General features: G+C 47.9%; 1 protein-coding gene across 8 annotated transcripts in view; it reads right to left on the reverse strand.

Annotated features, from left to right (window-relative positions):
- Positions 1-19472, reverse strand: part of LOC143283123 (uncharacterized) — a 67166-nt gene that overhangs the window by 14656 nt on the left and 33038 nt on the right. For 4 of the 8 annotated variants that reach the window (XR_013055344.1, XR_013055343.1, XM_076589264.1 and 1 more), the window contains exon 3: positions 1483-2113. The exons of 1 other annotated variant lie outside the window; for it this stretch is intronic. Coding sequence is in view for 5 of the 7 variants with exons in the window: in XM_076589264.1 (XP_076445379.1) it covers positions 1483-1771 (289 nt within the window). In the remaining 2 variants the exon portion in view is untranslated. Of the gene's footprint in view, positions 1-1482; positions 2114-4642; positions 4892-19472 lie in introns of those variants that run through there. 3 more of the 8 variants (XM_076589261.1, XM_076589262.1, XM_076589263.1) reach the window with 3 other exon arrangements.

The following is a 19472-nucleotide window of genomic DNA, read 5'->3' on the forward strand; positions in this document are numbered from 1 at the left end:
CATGTACTGATGGGGAACAAAACAAAGTGAACAGAAGAAGAAAAAAAAGTTCAGTGTAACGGATTAATTTATTCCATCAGATATTGGTCCCAGCTTGTAATTAATGTAAAAAAGAAAAGTTCAGTGTAACGGATTAATTTATTCCATCAGATATTGGTCCCAGCTTGTAATTAATGTAAAAAAAAATTTTTTTTAAAGTTCAGTGTAACAGATTAATTTATTCCATCAGATATTGGTCCCAGATTATAATTAATGTAAAAAAGAAAAGTTCAGTGTAATGGATTCATTTATTCCATCAGATATTGGTCCCAGCTTGTAATTAATGTAAATAAAAGAAATGTTCAGTGTAACGGATTCATTTATTCCATCAGATATTGGACCCAGCTTGTAATTAATGTAAAAAAAAAAGAAAAGTTCAGTGTAACGGGTTCATTTATTCCATCAGATATTGGTCCCAGCTTGTAATTAATGTACTTTTGACACAACACCTTGCTGTCTAAAAAAAAAAATCAAAAAAATCATGAGCTTTCAAAATTATAATTCTGTCATCACAAATCAATGTATTTCAAATCTGGAATGGACATTTTTGTTATCCAGACTTTCCGCAGTGAAGACGAAACATGGAGATTTTGCTCCTGGTATTTCATAGCACACCAAACAGTTCTGCCCCCACCCCACCCCCACCCCCAGCCCCCCAGCCCCCCACCCCCACCCCCACCCCTATTGCTCTCTTCCCCATCATGTCTTTTTCTCACATTTCCACCTGCCCCCCTTCTACCCGAGATTGAACCTACTTCCCACACTACCCCTCACCACCACCCTTCTTCCCCCCCCCCCCCACCTCCCACTACCGCCACCCTGTGTGTATCACCTTCCGTTGTGAAGTGACCTTGGCACCAGGTGCTTTATATTCCCACGGGGGGTCGGGGGAGGGGGGTGGGTGAGGGTGAGTTGTCTGAAGGGATTTTTTAAAATATTTTTTATGTGGCTGCCAGACAGTGCAAGGACACTCCGAGAGAGAAAAGTACATTTGGCAGACAATGGCAGATAAACACGAGAGACAGAGAGAGAGACAGAGAGAGACACACAGAGACAGAGAGAGAGACACACACACACACACAGACACAGAGAGAGAGAGAGAGAGAGAGAGACGCAGAGAGAGACAGAGAGAGAGACACACAGAGAGAGATACAGAGAGAGACACACGCAGAGAGAGAGACAAACACACAGAGAGAGACAGAGACACAGAGAGAGACAGAGACAGAGAGAGACACACACAGAGACAGAGACAGAGAGACACACAGAGAGAGACAGAGAGAGAGACACACACACAGACAGAGAGAGAGACAGACAGAGAGACAGACAGACACACACACACACACACACACACACACACACACACACACACACACACACACACAGCCCAGACGGAGGAACAAACAGACCCAGCCCAACCCCTCTCCAGCCCAGTCCAAGCCTTACCTTCCGCTGCCACTCCCCACACAGAGGGAAACGTCACAGCCACTGGCGACGACGACGACGACGACAGAGATGATGTGAGAGATGTCAGGGAAGAGGAAGCTGAAGAAGGTTGCTGTTCTTCCTGGGAAACAGAGGATGAGGATGGTAATGATAGTCCCAAGGTGGTGTATGGCAAGACGAACACTAGGGTCCACATTTTGACATTGAGCTTCATCATGTCACTGACACTGGCAAGAAAAGATGGATGCATACAATCTAAACGTTTCTTTCTCCCACAATAGTTAGTCATGTCCGTTTCTTTTGTGTCTTTCCGGTTTCCCGTTTGGAAAACATCTTTTCTCTCTCCTCTTTTTTTTCTTGTGTCGCTTCTTGAAGAAGATCGTACCGTGATAGAAAACTCCACACTTCGTTCAAAGTTGGTTGTTCTTTCTTCTAGAAATTGTTGTTGTTGTTGTTTTTGTTTTGTTTTGTTTCGTTGTTACCAGCTGGTTCCCCCCTCCAGAAGCACAACATGCAGAACTTGTCACGTTCTCGTTATTTGAGGTTCTCTCTGACAGAGAGCGGAGTCCTTGAGGTAGACAGGACTTGTCCAGCACCTTGTAGCACGGCTGGCGATGAGCTGCTCGCCTTCCTGCCAAACAAAGAGAAAACTACGACAGTGAGAGTGTGTGGGAGAGCTGTGTTGTTGTTGTTCTTGGTGTGTGTGTGTGTGTGTGTGTGTGTGTGTGTGTGTGTTTATTTTATTAATTACAGAGTACCAACGACAATCATGTGTTTCAGTTTTACACGACGTTTTCCTGGCAATGATTTGAGCCAAGCTGTTAACGGTAGCGTCATTGGTTATGGTGAAACAGCAAGGTGTTGAAATGCTTGACTGTCACCAGGAACAGTTCTTATCTATAATGGTTATAAAATGTTTGGTAGGACAATTTACATCCATCTATCTATGATGGTTATAAAATGCTTGGTAAACCAGCGATTCAGTTACAAGGCAAGGAAGGAGGTCAAGGAGGATACATACTTTGATTGGTTCAGAATGAAATCTTAGAATATTGCAAGAACTTGATTGTGACGGCAATGATGTTACGTTGAATATTTCTCGATGCATTTCGGCCTGACAAAAGATATTTTGTACCTTTGTACTTACAAACTGCTGGAACACCCCTCTTGATATTCTTCCTTTGATGTTGACAACGGCATTTAGACGGGCGCCATAGCCGAGTGGTTAAAGCGTTGGACTTTCGATCTGAGGGTCCCGGGTTCGAATCACGGTGACGGCGCCTGATGGGTAAAGGGTGGAGATTTTTACGATCTCCCAGGTCAACATATGTGCAGACCTACCAGTGCCTGAACCCCCTTCGTGTGTATACGCAAGCATAAGATCAAACACGCACGTTAAAGATCCTGTAATCCATGTCAGCGTTCGGTGGGTTATGGAAACAAGAACATACCCAGCATGCACACCCCCGAAAACGGAGTATGGCTGCCTACATGGCGGGGTAAAAACGGTCATACACGTAAAAAGCCTACTCGCGTATATACGAGTGAACGTGGGAGTTGAAGCCCACGAACGCAGAAGAAGAAGAAGAAGACGGCATTAGTATGCTTGAAATTGTGGCTGATGCGATTATGAAGTTCTCAGATGATTATTGATCACTTAGTGATGACCCGATTTGAACAGCAATGCTGTAAATATTGGTTTTAAACAGTTTGTGTGGACGCAAAAAAGCAACAACAATAACCACTGTATGAAATGTTGTTTGACCTAGAATCCGATTTGAACAGCAATGCTTTAAATATTGGTTTTAAAGAGTTTGTGTGGACACAAAAAAGTAACAACAATAACCACTGTATGAAATGTTGTTTGACCTAGAATCACGTGGTTAAAAAAAATCTTGGGTTTCTTGTGTCAGGGAATTCCAGTTTCAAAATGGAAATGGCTTTGTATTAATTATCCAAGGTACCAAAAACATAAATGTCTTTTCAAGACAACTACGTAAAAAGACTAAATGATAATAGACGACAAAAGTGGAATAAACATGTTCAGACCAGTGAGATAATTTTTTGCAAAATGTCGAAATCATCCTTGAACTGACAGAATTGACAGACATGAAAAATGTTTACTGACAAGATTTTAGAAGCTGAATATCGGATATCACAGAACAACGCTGCCGTTATAGAAAATCAATAGACGTTAATTTGCTTTTTTTTCAAAATAAGTAAGAAAATGAAGATGAACAACACTTGTTGCTTTTTTGTCACGTGTTTCGTGAATTACGACTTCAGTTTATTCCCCAGAAATAACACCTAATTTGTTCCGGACTGCTTCGCTTGTGGCAAACAAAAACGAACCAATAGTAAGGAAAGTATGTAACAACTTATGCAAAGCCTTTACGCAGTGCACTGTTATACTCCAGTGAATTGATGTTTGGAATGTAACTTCTCTGTGCTTTTCTGACAGAATATCACTGAATGAGCTGGTCTTCAAATTGGTGTGAACTGTTCACGTGTACTGTATCGCCTTCAAAAGGACCCCTGGCTAATACTGTAGAAACTTTCGGGTTCTTTTTCGTCCCAGCTCTCTCTCTCTCTCTCTCTCTGCTTGATCACAAATGGATAAGGATTTTATACGCCATTGACACGAACTTTTCATGCCTCTTGTACTTCTACTGTCAGTCCACACGCCTGGAATCTGCGTTTGACGATGTCCTCCATTGGCCTGGCTACCTTTCAACGGTTTGTACTGTTTACGGATTTGCGTGCACGTGAGCAGAATTGACATGCAACGGCAGCAACTAATCATGTCAGTTCAAACTTTCAAAAACTGCGTCGGAGTGAAGAGAGTGCCTTTGATCATTCAATGCGCCACCCACTTTCTTTCTATTCGCTTCTAACTGTCCATGAAGAGCAAAATTTTAATGACGATTTTTTTCCCTACAAATATACGTTACGGTCATTGCACAGCAGTATACCCTAAAGCTGATGGTAACTTTGTTCCTGTACACCCTAATCATTACTTTATCAGCTTTAGAGTTGGCGAAACAAGAGCAAGTTGTGCAAAAATGATTGAATGAATAAATAAACCAATCAATAAAATAGTCACCTTACTATTTTAAGTTTCACACACACAAAAAACCAAACAGTTAAAATTGGTTTCAACCTACTCAATGGCAGCAGATATCGATGACCAGTACCGCTGCTAACGGCGATGCACAGTCTGTCATGAGAGTCAGCGAGTTGAGGCAGAGCCGTGCCGAGAAATCCTGATCAGTGGCTGTGACATCACATCACGCCATCCAGTCCTCCACCACCACCACCATCACCACCACCATCACCACCATCACCAAGCAGCAGAACCAAGCGGCAGTGGTGTGTTCCCTGAGTGCAGTGAACGGCTCTTGTTGTTGACAAAGACAGGGGACTCAATGACAGAGCCATGGCGGAGACGGACGATTTTATACCGCGTTGCTCCTTCAACCGGATCTTCTTGCCTTCAACGAACGAAAGCCGGCTTTGTTTTTTCTTCTTCTTCTTTTTTTCGACGCAGCCCCGAGTCCTGTGATAGAGGTGGACCGACACCAGCGAGGGGGTCAGGGGGGGAGTGGGGGGGGGAGGGGTGTGGGGGGGGGGGAGGGGGCGGTGTAGGGAGGCGGAGAAATGAGGTGAGGTAAGTTGTGAAAGGTGGTCACGCCCCACCCACCTCAACAACCATTCGGTTCGATACTTTGCGTCCCTCTCCTCCTCCTCCTCCTCCTCCTCCACACCCATTCATCACTCCCTTTACACACACCTACCTCTCCCCCCCTGCACCCCCCCCCCCCCCACACACACACACACACTTCTCCCCCACCCCCACCCCCACGCCCCCGTGTTCACTTCCTCCCCTGTGACGTGTGTCGCTGCCACTCACTGCCCCTTCCCCTGCCTGCCTGTCTGTCTGTCTGTCCCTTCCCCTGTCTGTCCCCGCAGTGACACGCTTCAACGCCTACCGAGGTTCAGGTCGAACCTGCCGCGAGCCCACCTTGCCTCTGTGGATCGAGAGCTTCACACCGGGGGATGGGTGTGTGTGGGGAGGAGGGTGGAGGAGGTTAGGGGTGGATTCGTGGCGTTTTGCTGACTCTGAAAAAAGGAGGGGTGGGGGGAAGGAGGGATGGAGAAGCGGAAGGTGGGTGGGGAACAGGGATATGAGGAACAGGGAGGGGGAACGACCACACACAAAAAAAAAAAAAAAAAAAATAGCGCACCTGTCAAAAAAAGAAAAGTGATTTGCCACCCATTCAAAGCTAACCGAGACAACCTACCGTTCGCGCGGCAGCGGCAGCCGACGGCCTCTGTGGGCGTCACGGGCCGTGTTCTGTGGGCAAGGCAGGTGAGATGGCGCGAAGGGAAAAAAAAAAAAAAAAAAAGAAGTGGCGAACAGCAGCGAAATGGTTCTTCTCCGCCAGGTGGGCTGCTGACCGCAGTGCTGTGCCCTCGTGAAAACATCACACACAGAAGAAAAGAAAAAAAAAAATATATATATATATAAATAAATAAAGGAGCAGCTCGGCTCGCGTGAGTTTCAGTTTCAGTTTCAGTAGCTCAAGGAGGCGTCACTGCGTTCGGACAAATCCATATACGCTACACCATCGCGTGAATTAACCTGTATCTACATCGTGAAACTGGAAGTTAAGTGGCCAGCACTGGCTCCAGAACGCAGTATGCTTTGAATGAAATCGCTGGTTTTGCAGTTGAGCTGCTCACAGAGCACCAAGCAATGGTCCTTTACGGTCCACCGGGTGATGAGTACCATGAGTTGAGCACCGAGGTTTTAATGTTGTCGGTTTTGTTGTTGTTGGTTTAAACACTTTGAATATCAAGAAACAAGGTGCAATACAGCGTTCAGTTAATAAGACTTGAGCAACAACAAGCATGAGCTTATATCGTGCTCGTTCATATGTAACAAGCAATACACAAACGCAATGGCGAAAATACACACATTATTTGACAATGAAAAGAAGGTTGAAGTGCAAGACAAAACTAAACTAAACAACTGTTGTTGTTGTTGTTTTGGACAGTGGTGCGCGACGGGCGCAATAGCCGAGTGGTTAAAGCGTTGGACTGTCGATCTGAGTTCCCGGGTTCGAATCACGGTGACGGCGCCTGGTGGGTAAAGGGTGGAGATTTTTCCGATCTCCCAGGTCAACATATGTGCAGATCTGCTAGTGCCTGAACCCCCTTCGTGTGTATATGCAAGTAGAAGATCAAATACGCACGTTAAAGATCCTGTAATCCATGTCAGCGTTCGGTGGGTTATGGAAACAAGAACATACACCCAGCATGCACACCCCCGAAAACGGAGTATGGCTGCCTACATGGCGGGGTAAAAACGGTCATACACGTAAAAGCCCACTCGTGTGCATACGAGTGAACGTGGGAGTTGCAGCCCACGAACGCAGAAGAAGAAGAAGACAGTGGTGCGCAGGGCTGCTGGATGAGACGACTGCCAGCTCGGTTTTTGTTTTGTTGTTGTGTTGTTGGTGGTGTTGTTGTGTGTTGTTGTTGTTGTTGTTGTTGTGTGTGTGTGTTGTTGTTGTTGTTGTTTTCTTTTGTATGCATGTATGTATGGTATGTATGTGTTTTCTTTCTTTTTTTCTGTTTTTTTTTCCGGTGGGTCTGCTTTGTTTCTTCTTCCTTTCAGACTCTTTCTTCCTTTCAGACTCTTTCTTCCTTTCAGACTCTTTCTTCCTTTCAGACTCTTTCTTCCTTCCAGACTCTTTCTGACTCTTTCTTTCAGACTCTGTCTTCCTTTCAGACTCTTTCTTCCTTTCCGACTCTTTCTTCCTTTCAGACTCTCTTCCTTTCACACTCTCTTCCTTTCAGACTCTTTCTGACTTTCTTCCTTTCGGACTCTTCCTTTCAGACTCTTTCTGACTCTGTCTTCCTTTCAGACTCTTTCTGACTCTCTCTTTCTTTCAGACTCTGTCTTCCTTTCTGACTCTGTCTTCCTTTCTGACTCTCTCTTTCTTTCAGACTCTGTCTTCCTTTCAGACTCTGTCTTCCTTTCAGACTCTGTCTTCCTTTCAGACTCTTTCTGACTTTCTTTCTTTCTTTCAGACTCTCTCTATTTCTTCCTTTCAGACTCTTTCTTCCTTTCAGACTCTTTCTTTCTTTCTGACTCTGTCTTCCTTTCTGACTCTCTCTTTCTTTCAGACTCTGTCTTCCTTTCTGACTCTCTCTTTCTTTCAGACTCTGTCTTCCTTTCAGACTCTGTCTTCCTTTCTGACTCTCTCTTTCTTTCAGACTCTGTCTTCCTTTCAGACTCTGTCTTCCTTTCTGACTCTGTCTTCCTTTCAGACTCTTTCTGACTTTCTTTCTTTCTTTCAGACTCTCTCTATTTCTTCCTTTCAGACTCTTTCTTCCTTTCAAACTCTCTCTATTTCTTCCTTTCAGACTCTTTCTTCCTTTCTGACTCTGTCTTCCTTTCTGACTCTCTCTTTCTTTCAGACTCTGTCTTCCTTTCAGACTCTGTCTTCCTTTCTGACTCTCTCTTTCTTTCAGACTCTGTCTTCCTTTCAGACTCTGTCTTCCTTTCTGACTCTCTCTTTCTTTCAGACTCTGTCTTCCTTTCAGACTCTGTCTTCCTTTCTGACTCTCTCTTTCTTTCAGACTCTGTCTTCCTTTCAGACTCTGTCTTCCTTTCAGACTCTGTCTTCCTTTCTGACTCTGTCTTCCTTTCAGACTCTTTCTGACTTTCTTTCTTTCTTTCAGACTCTCTCTATTTCTTCCTTTCAGACTCTTTCTTCCTTTCAGACTCTTTCTTTCTTTCAGACTCTCTCTATTTCTTCCTTTCAGACTCTTTCTTCCTTTCAGACTCTTTCTTCCTTTCAGACTTTCAGACTCTTTCTTCCTTTCAGACTCTTTCTTCCTTTCAGACTCTTTCTTCCTTTCAGACTCTTTCAGACTCTTTCTTCCTTTCAGACTTTCAGACTCTTTCTTCCTTTCAGACTCTTTCAGACTCTTTCTTCCTTTCAGACTTTCTGACTCTTTCTTCCTTTCTGACTCTTTCTTCCTTTCTGACTCTTTCTTCCTTTCTGACTCTTTCTTCCTTTCTGACTCTTTCTGACTCTTTCTTCCTTTCTGACTATCTTCCTTTCTGACTCTTTCTTCCTTTCTGACTTTCTAACCCTTTCTTCCTTTCAGACTTTCTAACTTTCTTCCTTTCTGACTCTTTCCGACTTTCTTCCTTTCAGACTCTTCCGAGGTTCAATTTCAATTGAATGTTTTATGTTTGTTGTTGTTGTTGTTGTTTTAAACAATGTTGCTGCTGTGTCAGGTGTTCAAAGTGTGCACCTGGTGTTCATTGAGCAACACCGTCAGTGTCGGCTTTTTTGCTGCTCTGCGTGTGAAATGTCTTCCTTTGCTGTTGATGATATCAAACTGCTGTCTGAACCAGGATGGACACAGAACAGGAAGAAGACAACTGTGAGATACGGCTCTGCCCTTCCCTCACCCTCTCCTCACCCACCAACCACCACCCCTCCACCTCCCAGCCCCCACCCCCAACCCCAACCCCCCCACGGCGACCCGACAGACAGACGTTAATGATGAAGTCTATTGGTGACATGACGGGTTCAGCCCAGTAATAATGTTTTCCTCGTTCCGCGGGGAAGCCTCCCCCCCCCCCCTACCCCCCCTTCGATCATTACAATTATTTCTCGACAGACGGACGACTGATGAGGTCGGTGTGTGTGTGTGTGTGTGTGTGACGGTGACAGATCAACAGGTCCTGCTACCCCCCCCCCCCACCCGCGCCCCCCCCCTCTCCCCCCCACCCCGCTCTCACTGACAGTTATGGTCACCGTGCTGACCGATGGCTACTAACTGCAACAAGGAGAAGAAGAGGTTATGTGGACGCACTCATCATTCTTTGAGACTGCTTGAGAACCCGTTTCTCTCTCTCTCTCTCTCTCTCTCTCTCTCTCTCTCTCTCTCTCTCTCTCTCTCTCTCTCTCTCTTTTCCCCCCATCATGCGATTGCACGTCTCGAGAATGTGAACTTGGTTTTTTTGTTGTAGTGTGTGTGTGTGTGTGTGTGTGTGTGTGTGTGTGTGTGTGTGTGTGTGTGTGTGTACCGTGTGTGTGTGTGTATGTTTGTGTGTGTGTGTGTGTTTGTGTGTGTGTGTGTGTGTATGTGCCGTGTGTGTGTGTGTGTGTGTGTGTGTGTGTGTGTGCTTCCCTGTGCTCACATCGGGTATTAGGAGGAACTGATCTGGACCTGGGAGGGCATGGTATCCCTGCGGATACAGCTCTGAACTGTCACCGCGCGCGTCACTGAGGTGCTTCGCTCGAACCCCGTCTGGGTCTGGTACTTGTTTGGGAGGGTAGGAGGTAGGAGGTATGCACGCTAAACACTCTAAAATCTATATCACATTTCAGTGGGTTGTGCGAAAATCGTGAACACACCCAGCACGCCCCTACCCTGAACACGGAGAATGGCGGCCTGCATGACTGAGGTGAAAACGATGCACATGTGTAAACAGCCCGCCTGGCCCAGGATATGGATGCTTTAGTAACCTGACAATTGAGCAAATAATTTTTGACTGTAGCTTGATGAAGCCTTATGTACACGAAAGTGCGTCTTCACAAGTGACTGAGAACGTTGATGTTTTTGACTTTTTGCATTCATTATCAGTTGTTTCGCTTGTCAGTTTAACGACTTCTCTTTTACGAAGTCCTTTAAGCAGTTTCCTGTAATTGTATTTAGATTTTTTTTCCCCTTTTTTTTCAATTTTCACCCACATTTCACCCTCATTTGCCCAGTTTCCCCCAACCCTCCATTCATTCACATCTCCCACCCCTTCTAACCGATAATACTCAAATGTATTCATAAATACTTTAACAAAGTGTCTTCAGTCACCGATATGTGTGACGGGACATTAAACAAAATTCGTCCACGGAGGTGTGTGTGCTTGTACAAGTAAGTGTTCATCTGTGTGTGTGTGTGTGTGTGTGTGTGTGTGTGCCGTGGAAGCTGCGATACGTAGACTAGAAATGAGTGTGTGGAGGAGGGGGGTAGAGGAGGTGCAGGGTAATGTGGTGTGTGTGTGTGTGTTGGAGCTCATGTACGTTTATATGTATTTGACTGTGCTTTCATATCTGTGAAACTGCATGTTTGGTGCATATCTGTTATGCATGTGTGGGTGTATGTGTGAATGTGTGTCTTCATGTTTTACATTTGTTTGCTTATTTATCATCATTGTTGTCTTATTTATTTATTTATTATTATTATTATTATTTTATTTTTATTACTACCTTTCTTATATTATAATTATTATTTATTTATTTATTTATGTAAGCTTATCTATTATTTATTCACCTTTTTTTCTTTCTTTTTTCTTTTTTTTTCCTCAAGGCCTGACTAAGCGCGTTGGGTTACGCTGCTGGTCAGGCATCTGCTTGGCAGATGTGGTGTAGCGTATATGGATTTGTCCGAACGCAGTGACGCCTCCTTGAGCTACTGAAACTGAAACCGAAACCTCCACGGATGAACGTGACAGCTTAGCAGCTGACGAATAAGGAAAAGCTGCTTCTTCCATGGGCTGTTGTGTCATGAGAAAGTGGTCACGATGGCAATGCAGTGCAGTGCAACACGTACGTCATTCCTTCAGTCCATTCAAACGAGCAAGGGGGCACAGCAGTTAAGACGTTTATCTGCCAACACGGCATCGAGGGTGGGGGGGGGAGGTCTGGAACCTCAAACTGAGCGTGTAGTCATTCCGATGAGACGATCAGCCGCACACACACACACACACACACACACACACACACACACACATCTTAGTGAACAGACATAAAATCGATGAACCTCACACACACACGCGCGCGCGCGCGCGCGCACACACACACACACAAATTCCACCAATCATCTGGAAAGGACTGGAGCGCAAAACAGCTGTTCCTTTAACAACATGCCAGGAATGCCAGTATAGCTAGGAGAACAGCCACCCCCCACCCCCCCACCCCCACCCCCACCCACCCACCCACAGGTCTGACCCAAACTACAGCACGCCTTGTTCTCTTCCCAGGCCGTTCACATGGTAAGTAAACCCCAGCTGGCTTCCACCCGTCTTCCAATCCCTTCCACACTCCCACCCACCCCAACCCCACCACTCCACCCCAGCTGGCTTCCACCCGTCTTCCAATCCATTCCACACTCCCACCCACCCCTACCCCCACCCCACCACTCCACCCCAGCTGGCTTCCACCCGTCTTCCAATCCATTCCACACTCCCACCCACCCCTACCCCCACCCCACCACCTCACCACTCCACCCCAGCTGGCTTCCACCCGTCTTCCAATCCCTTCCACACTTCCACCCACCCCAACCCCAGTACTCCACCCCAGCTGGCTTCCACCCACCTTCCGTTCCCTTCTACACTCCCACCCACCCCAACCCCCACCCCACCACCCCACCCCAGCTGGCTTCCACCCGTCTTCCAATCCATTCCACACTCCCACCCACCCCCACCCCACCACCCCACCACTCCACCCCAGCTGGCTTCCACCCGTCTTCCAATCCATTCCACACTCCCACCCACCCCCACCCCACCACCCCACCACTCCACCCCAGCTGGCTTCCACCCGTCTTCCAATCCATTCCACACTCCCACCCACCCCCACCCCACCACCCCACCACTCCACCACTCCACCCCAGCTGGCTTCCACCCGTCTTCCAATCCCTTCTACACTCCCACCCACCCCCACCCCACCACTCCACCCCAGCTGGCTTCCACCCGTCTTCCAATCCATTCTACACTCCCACCCACCCCCACCCCACCACCCCACCACTCCACCCCAGCTGGCTTCCACCCGTCTTCCAATCCATTCCACACTCCCACCCACCCCCACCCCACCCCACCACTCCACCCCAGCTGGCTTCCACCCGTCTTCAAATCCCTTCCACACTTCCACCCACCCCACCCCACCACTCCACCCCAGCTGGTTTCCACCCGTCTTCCAATCCCTTCCACACTTCCACCCACCCCAACCCCACCACTCCACCCCAGCTGGCTTCCACCCGTCTTCCAATCCCTTCTACACTCCCACCCACCCCCACCCCACCACCCCACCACTCCACCCCAGCTGGCTTCCACCCGTCTTCCAATCCATTCCACACTCCCACCCACCCCCACCCCCCCACCCCACCACTCCACCCCAGCTGGCTTCCACCCGTCTTCCAATCCCTTCTACACTCCCAACCCCACACACCACCCCACCCCCACCACTCCTATGTGTTTTGTCCAGTTTGTTTAGACACCCCCTTTTTTGCTGGTGTGAAGCACAAGATAAGTCACTGAACTGGGTCATCTGCCCGAGTCAAAGGGAACGGTGGGAGGGGTGGTATGGGGGTGTGATACTGGGGGGAACGACAGCTGTCAGACAGAAGAAAACAGCATTCATTCACACTGCATACCGCGCGGGGTGTTGTCATTCACACTGCATACCGCGGGGTGTTGAGGTAGGCTACATGATCCATACAGTGTGAGGATTTCAGGGAGTGGAGTGCTTCCTTCCACGGGCACTCGACGACGAGGCACGGTTCACGGGATGGGCAGTTTGGGGGATGGTTGGATTTTTGTTCCGGTCTTCACTTTGGAGGATGGCTGATTTTTTTGTTTTTTTTTTGTTGTTGTTGTTTTTTGTTCCGGTGTTTAAAAAGGTTGCTCGATTTTTGGTCCACAACCGTTGTTTTTTGTTTTTTTTTTTGTTTTTTTTGTTTTTTGTTCCGGTGTTTAAAAAGGTTGCTCGATTTTTGGTCCACAACCGTAATTTTTTTTTTTTTTTTTTTTTTTTTTTTTTTTTTTTTTTGTTCCGGTGTTTAAAAAGGTTGCTCGATTTTTGGTCCACAACTGTAATTTTTTTTTTTTTTTTTTTTTTTCAGTCCAGGTTTATTTCGTGGAGGCGGATTAGCTTTTCCTTGCGTGCAATCGACTTCATGCTGAGCTGCAGTATTTTCAAAGCCTTTTTTTAAAAAACAAATTCATTTTATACATAACTGCAGACCTAGCTCTGTTGTCAACTGATTTTGTGGAATGGTAAGTCTATACACCACCTTGGGAACGCTTGGAACAGAAACGTCAGTTGTATATGATTTTTTTTTTCTTGTGCTTTATGAGACAAAATAATGTATATTTCAAGTCAAACGCCTCCGCAGGATTTTATGTGCGTTATTTTTCTGGGACTGCAGATACAAGATCATCAGCACCACTTCTGTTTTCAGTGGTGGTGGTGGAATGGTTAGAGCTGCCGCTGGATTGTCGCCTCAGTTTCCTGAGTTCAATTCCCGGTTTGGGCCGGTGCACCTGGTGGGTCAAGGGTGGGGATTGTTCCCATCTAGCAACCAGGTCAACATGTGTGCGGACTAGCTAGTGCCTGAACCCTTTTCGTGTGTAAACGCATGAAGATCAAATTCACACGTTAAAGATACTGTAATCCATTTCAGCTTTCAGTGGGTTATAACAACAAGAACATACCCAGCATGCATACGCCCGAAAACGGAGTATGGCTGCATATATAGCTGGATAAAAAAAAAAGTCATTCACGTAAAATGTTAAGTGTGTGTGTGTGTGTGTGTGTGTGTGTGTGTGTGTGTGTGTGACTGGAACCTGACCGAATGACACAGAAAACGAATGATGAGCGCTCAAAGGCAGCTCTCTCAATCAACTCTCCTCCCCTCAAAAAACAGCCCCCCCCCCTCCCCCCTCCACTCCGCGCACCCACCGCGGACACTGTATTGGCAGATGAAGCGTCTGAACCATTCTGCCACCTTCGTATCTCTCACCACTTTGAGTGCAGCCACGGTTACGTCATGTTATGTGGGTGGTCAGTGTGTGTGTGGGGGGGGGGAGAACGGGTGTGTGTGGGGGGGAGGGGCGGTGTGGGGGGTTGATGTTTGGTCGGGATACTGAAGGTCAAAAGGTGTAACGTGTACAGTCTTAACCCCGTTCTGAAAAGCCCTGTGTGCTGTGCAGTGAGGATGGAAGCACAGACGAATGAATGTCTCCGATGTCTGTGCAGGTCAGGGATCTAGCTCCGTTGTCTGTGCAGGTCAGGGATCTAGCTCCATTGTCTGTGCAGGTCAGGGATCTAGCTCCGATGTCTGTGCAGGTGCCGTGGGGAAGGGCTGGAAGTGGATCCACAGCAAACACGAAGGGAACAGATCGAACAATCAAGAAACTGTCACTGGCGAAACTGAGAAAGTATCAAACACACACCGGCTTTGATGACGAATTTTTCAGCAATCCAGTGGATCCACTTCCATCCCTTCCCCACGACGTCAAGACTGTACACGTTACACCTTTTGACCTTCAGTATCCCGACCAAACATCAACCCCCCACACCGCCCCTCCCCCCCCCCCCCCCACACACACACACCTTCCCGCCCACCCATCCCACACACTGACCACCCACATAACATGACGTAACCGTGGCTGCACTACTCAAAGGTGGCAGAATGATTCAGACGCTTCAACAAACACTCAAACAAACAGAAAACCGGGGTTTCGGGGAAGAAATAGCTTTGGGTCAGAAATTTTTGGAGAAAGGGTGGAGAAAGGCCCGAAGGTCAGTTGAGCGACACGGGAAAACGTGACGGACAACAGGAGGGGAATGTGGAAAAGCCGATAAAGACCCGCCCCCTTCTCCACAAAACTGGCCAGTGACCACCGGTGCCAGAGTGATTGGGTGCCACCGCCCATTCCGTCCGCCTCTGATCCCGCTGATCAGTGTGCGGTGAGGGGGAAAGTTTGGAGACTGAGACAGACAGAGAGATCTTCAGTTTAACTTTAATTCACTGGAAGTGTTATCAGACACATAACAGAAAAACAGGGTTTCGGAGAGAGGAAAAAAAATGGCATTGTGTGTGTGTGTGTGTGTGTGTGTGTGTGTGATCGTCATCATCTTCGTCGTCTTCTTTCCCCTTCCTGCTCTTTCTTCTTGGCCGGACTAAGCGCGTTGGGTTACGTTGCTGGTTAGGCATCTGCTTGGCAGATGTGGTGTAGTGTATATGGATTTGTCCGAACGCAGTGACGCCTCTTTGAGCTACTGAAACTGAAACTGAAATCTTCTTGGTGTTTTGAGTCTGACTGATGTGCAAAACGTTTTGGGAGGTTTGACAGCGTTGCAGATATACATGATACTTCTTTTTATTATTATTATTACTGTTATTATCATCATCATCATTCTTATTATTATCAGTAGTAGTAGTAATAGCAGTACTGCTATTAGTATTTTAGTTCGGAAACTGGCAAGTCAAACAGGTCGAAATGAGTGGATGGCCTCTGGAGTCCGCCCGTCGGGTTCAAGCAAACAGTAAAGGTCAATCATGGGCCACACGCCATGTCCCCAAGTCACCCCACCCTCGCCTTGCTTCACTGACTGCATTGAAGCCATCATGTCGGTTCCCCAGTGCCGTAACCAAGCTCCCCATGTTCCCGTCATTCATATGATCCGTCATTCATCTTGTACGTCATTCATCTTATACGTCATAGTAAGCTTCCTGCGTCATAAGCCTAGATACACTTCATCTCTCTTTGTCTTTCCCAATGGAATGTAAGATGTTATGTGCTGCTAGTCTAGCAGCTAGTTCATTTGCTGGTGGACGGCTGGTGTCCGCCGCCATCATGCTGTTTGCTGGTGGACAGCTGAGGGTTGTCCGTCTGTCCGCCGCCATCATGCCGCTCCTGTAGGTCCCACCTGTTCCTCCTGATCTGTCCCTCTTTGGTGTGGGTGATGTAGAAGCGGGTCGTTGATGCAGCCCGAACTACTGTCCCTCTTCGTCTGTTGTCCACCCACACTTTCTGTCCCTCTTCGTCTGTTGTCCACCCACACTTTCTGTCCCTCTTCGTCTGTTGTCCACCCACACTTTCTGTCCCTTCTCGTCTGTTGTCCACCCACACTTTCTGTCCCTCTTCGTCTGTTGTCCACCCACACTTTCTGTCCCTCTTCGTCTGTTGTCCACCCACACTTTCTGTCCCTCTTCGTCTGTTGTCCACTCACACTTTCTGTCCCTTCTCGTCTGTTGTCCACCCACACTTTCTGTCCCTCTTCGTCTGTTGTCCACCCACACTTTCTGTCCCTTCTCGTCTGTTGTCCACCCACACTTTCTGTCCCTCTTCGTCTGTTGTCCACCCACACTTTCTGTCCCTTCTCGTCTGTTGTCCACTCACACTTTCTGTCCCTCTTCGTCTGTTGTCCACCCACACTTTCTGTCCCTCTTCGTCTGTTGTCCACACACACTTTCTGTCCCTCTTCGTCTGTTGTCCACCCACACTTTCTGTCCCTCTTCGTCTGTTGTCCACCCACACTTTCTGTCCCTCTTCGTCTGTTGTCCACCCACACTTTCTGTCCCTTCTCGTCTGTTGTCCACCCACACTTTCTGTCCCTTCTCGTCTGTTGTCCACCCACACTTTCTGTCCCTCTTCGTCTGTTGTCCACCAACACTTTCTGTCCCTTCTCGTCTGTTGTCCACCCACACTTTCTGTCCCTCTTCGTCTGTTGTCCACCAACACTTTCTGTCCCTTCTCGTCTGTTGTCCACCCACACTTTCTGTCCCTCTTCGTCTGTTGTCCACCCACACTTTCTGTCCCTTCTCGTCTGTTGTCCACCCACACTTTCTGTCCCTTCTCGTCTGTTGTCCACCCACACTTTCTGTCCCTTCTCGTCTGTTGTCCACTCACACTTTCTGTCCCTTCTCGTCTGTTGTCCACCCACACTTTCTGTCCCTTCTCGTCTGTTGTCCACCCACACTTTCTGTCCCTTCTCGTCTGTTGTCCACTCACACTTTCTGTCCCTCTTCGTCTGTTGTCCACCCACACTTTCTGTCCCTCTTCGTCTGTTGTCCACCCACACTTTCTGTCCCTCTTCGTCTGTTGTCCACCCACACTTTCTGTCCCTTCTCGTCTGTTGTCCACTCACACTTTCTGTCCCTTCTCGTCTGTTGTCCACTCACACTTTCTGTCTCTTCTCGTCTGTTGTCCACTCACACTTTCTGTCCCTTCTCGTCTGTTGTCCACTCACACTTTCTGTCCCTTCTCGTCTGTTGTCCACCCACACTTTCTGTCCCTTCTCGTCTGTTGTCCACTCACACTTTCTGTCTCTTCTCGTCTGTTGTCCACTCACACTTTCTGTCCCTTCTCGTCTGTTGTCCACCCACACTTTTTGTCCCGGTAGCAGCTTCCTTAGAGATCTGGCCCTGTGACGTGTGTTGAAGTTGCGGCAATATCGTTCTTCGAGTTTGTCGCTGGCCTCACGGTATACCCCGGCGTTGAACAGCAAGGTCAGAGTTGAGCAGGTGCTCTTGGCACACGTGTGTGCGCAGTTGTCGACCCATCAGCAGCTGGGCAGGGCTGAATCCGCTCTCCAGCGGTGTGCTGAAGTAGGCCAGTAAGGCCAGGTACAGATCGTCAGTGAGGCCAGGTACAGATCGCCAGTGAGGCCAGGTACAGATCGCCAGTGAGGCCAGGTACAGATCGCCAGTAAGGCCAGGTACAGATCGTCAGTAAGGCCAGGTACAGATCGTCAGACTTTTTCCAAAGTTCCTTCAGGGTTCTCATGGCTCTTTCTGCTTACTCCATTACTGTGAGAAACTCAGGGCTGGAAGTCAGGTGCGGAAAGCCATAGCTCTGTGCAAAGCTCTTGAAGCTTGTGGAGACAAACTGAGACCTGTTATTGGATCTGACTTGCTGTGGAATCCCGTCTCGAGCAAATATGGCTTTCATCCTTTGATTGTCGTTGCCGACGTCGCGTCGTTGACAGTCGAGACATCAATGTATTTTGAGTTGTAGTCCAGCATCAGTAAGAGCTTTGTTCATTTTTATCTCAAATAGGTCGGCCCCGACCTGCAGCCACGGTCCCTCGGGCGTTTCAGTTGGGAGGAGTGGTTCAGCTGTGTTTCTCCTTTGCTTGCAACAGTCAGGACGTTTCAGCACAAACTGCTCCTTTTTTTTTTTTTTTGATCGATGTGGATACTTATATAGTGCCTATCCTCGGTCAGAGACCAAGCTCTGAGCGCTTCACATACACAGGGACATTTGCACAACAGGCTGCCAACCTGGGTAGAGCCGACTGACGGCTGCAACTGGGCTGAAGACTGTTGAGCGCGCGCGTACACACACACACACACACACAGAGAGAGAGAGAGAGAGAGAGAGAGATGTCAGTCCCATTCACATTCACTTTTCTGTTTACTCACGCATTCCAACTTGCAGGCAAGAAAAATACCTGCCAACGAAACAATGAACAAATCACAGGCAACTGAATAAAAACATTACTTGAGCCTGTAAACTATCATAGCAGCAACAGAGGACACACACACACACACACACTAGATAGATAGATAGATAGATGTGTGTGTGTGTGTGTGTGTGTGTGTGTGTGTGTGTGTGTGTGTGTGTGTGTGTGTTCTTCTTTTCCAGTCGAAGTGCTAGTCATTCGGTTGAGACGATAAACCGAGGTCCTGTGTGCATCATGCGCTTAGCGCACGTAAAAGAACCCACGGCAACAAAAGGGTTGTTCCTGGCAAAATTATTTAGAAAAATCCGCTTCGATAGGAAAAACAAATAAAACTGCACGCAGGAAAAAAAAATTTTTTTTAAAAGGGGTGGCGGGGGTGGCGCTGTAGTGTCGCAACGCGTTCTCCCTGGGGAGAGCAGCCCGAATGTGTCCCCTACACAGCACGGGACGTGCCCCCTACATAGCACGGGACGTGCCCCCTACACAGCACGGGACGTGCCCCCTACACAGCACGGGACGTGCCCCCTACACAGCACGGGACGTGCCCCCTACACAGCACGGGACGTGCCCCCTACACAGCACGGGACGTGCCCCCTACATAACACGGGATGTGCCCCCTACACAGCACGGGACGTGCCCCCTACATAGCACGGGACGTGCCCCCTACACAGCACGGGACGTGCCCCCTACACAGCACGGGATGTGCCCCCTACACAG

Source organism: Babylonia areolata, chromosome 6 (assembly GCF_041734735.1).
Source record: "Babylonia areolata isolate BAREFJ2019XMU chromosome 6, ASM4173473v1, whole genome shotgun sequence".
NCBI classification, from domain to species: domain Eukaryota; kingdom Metazoa; phylum Mollusca; class Gastropoda; order Neogastropoda; family Buccinidae; genus Babylonia; species Babylonia areolata.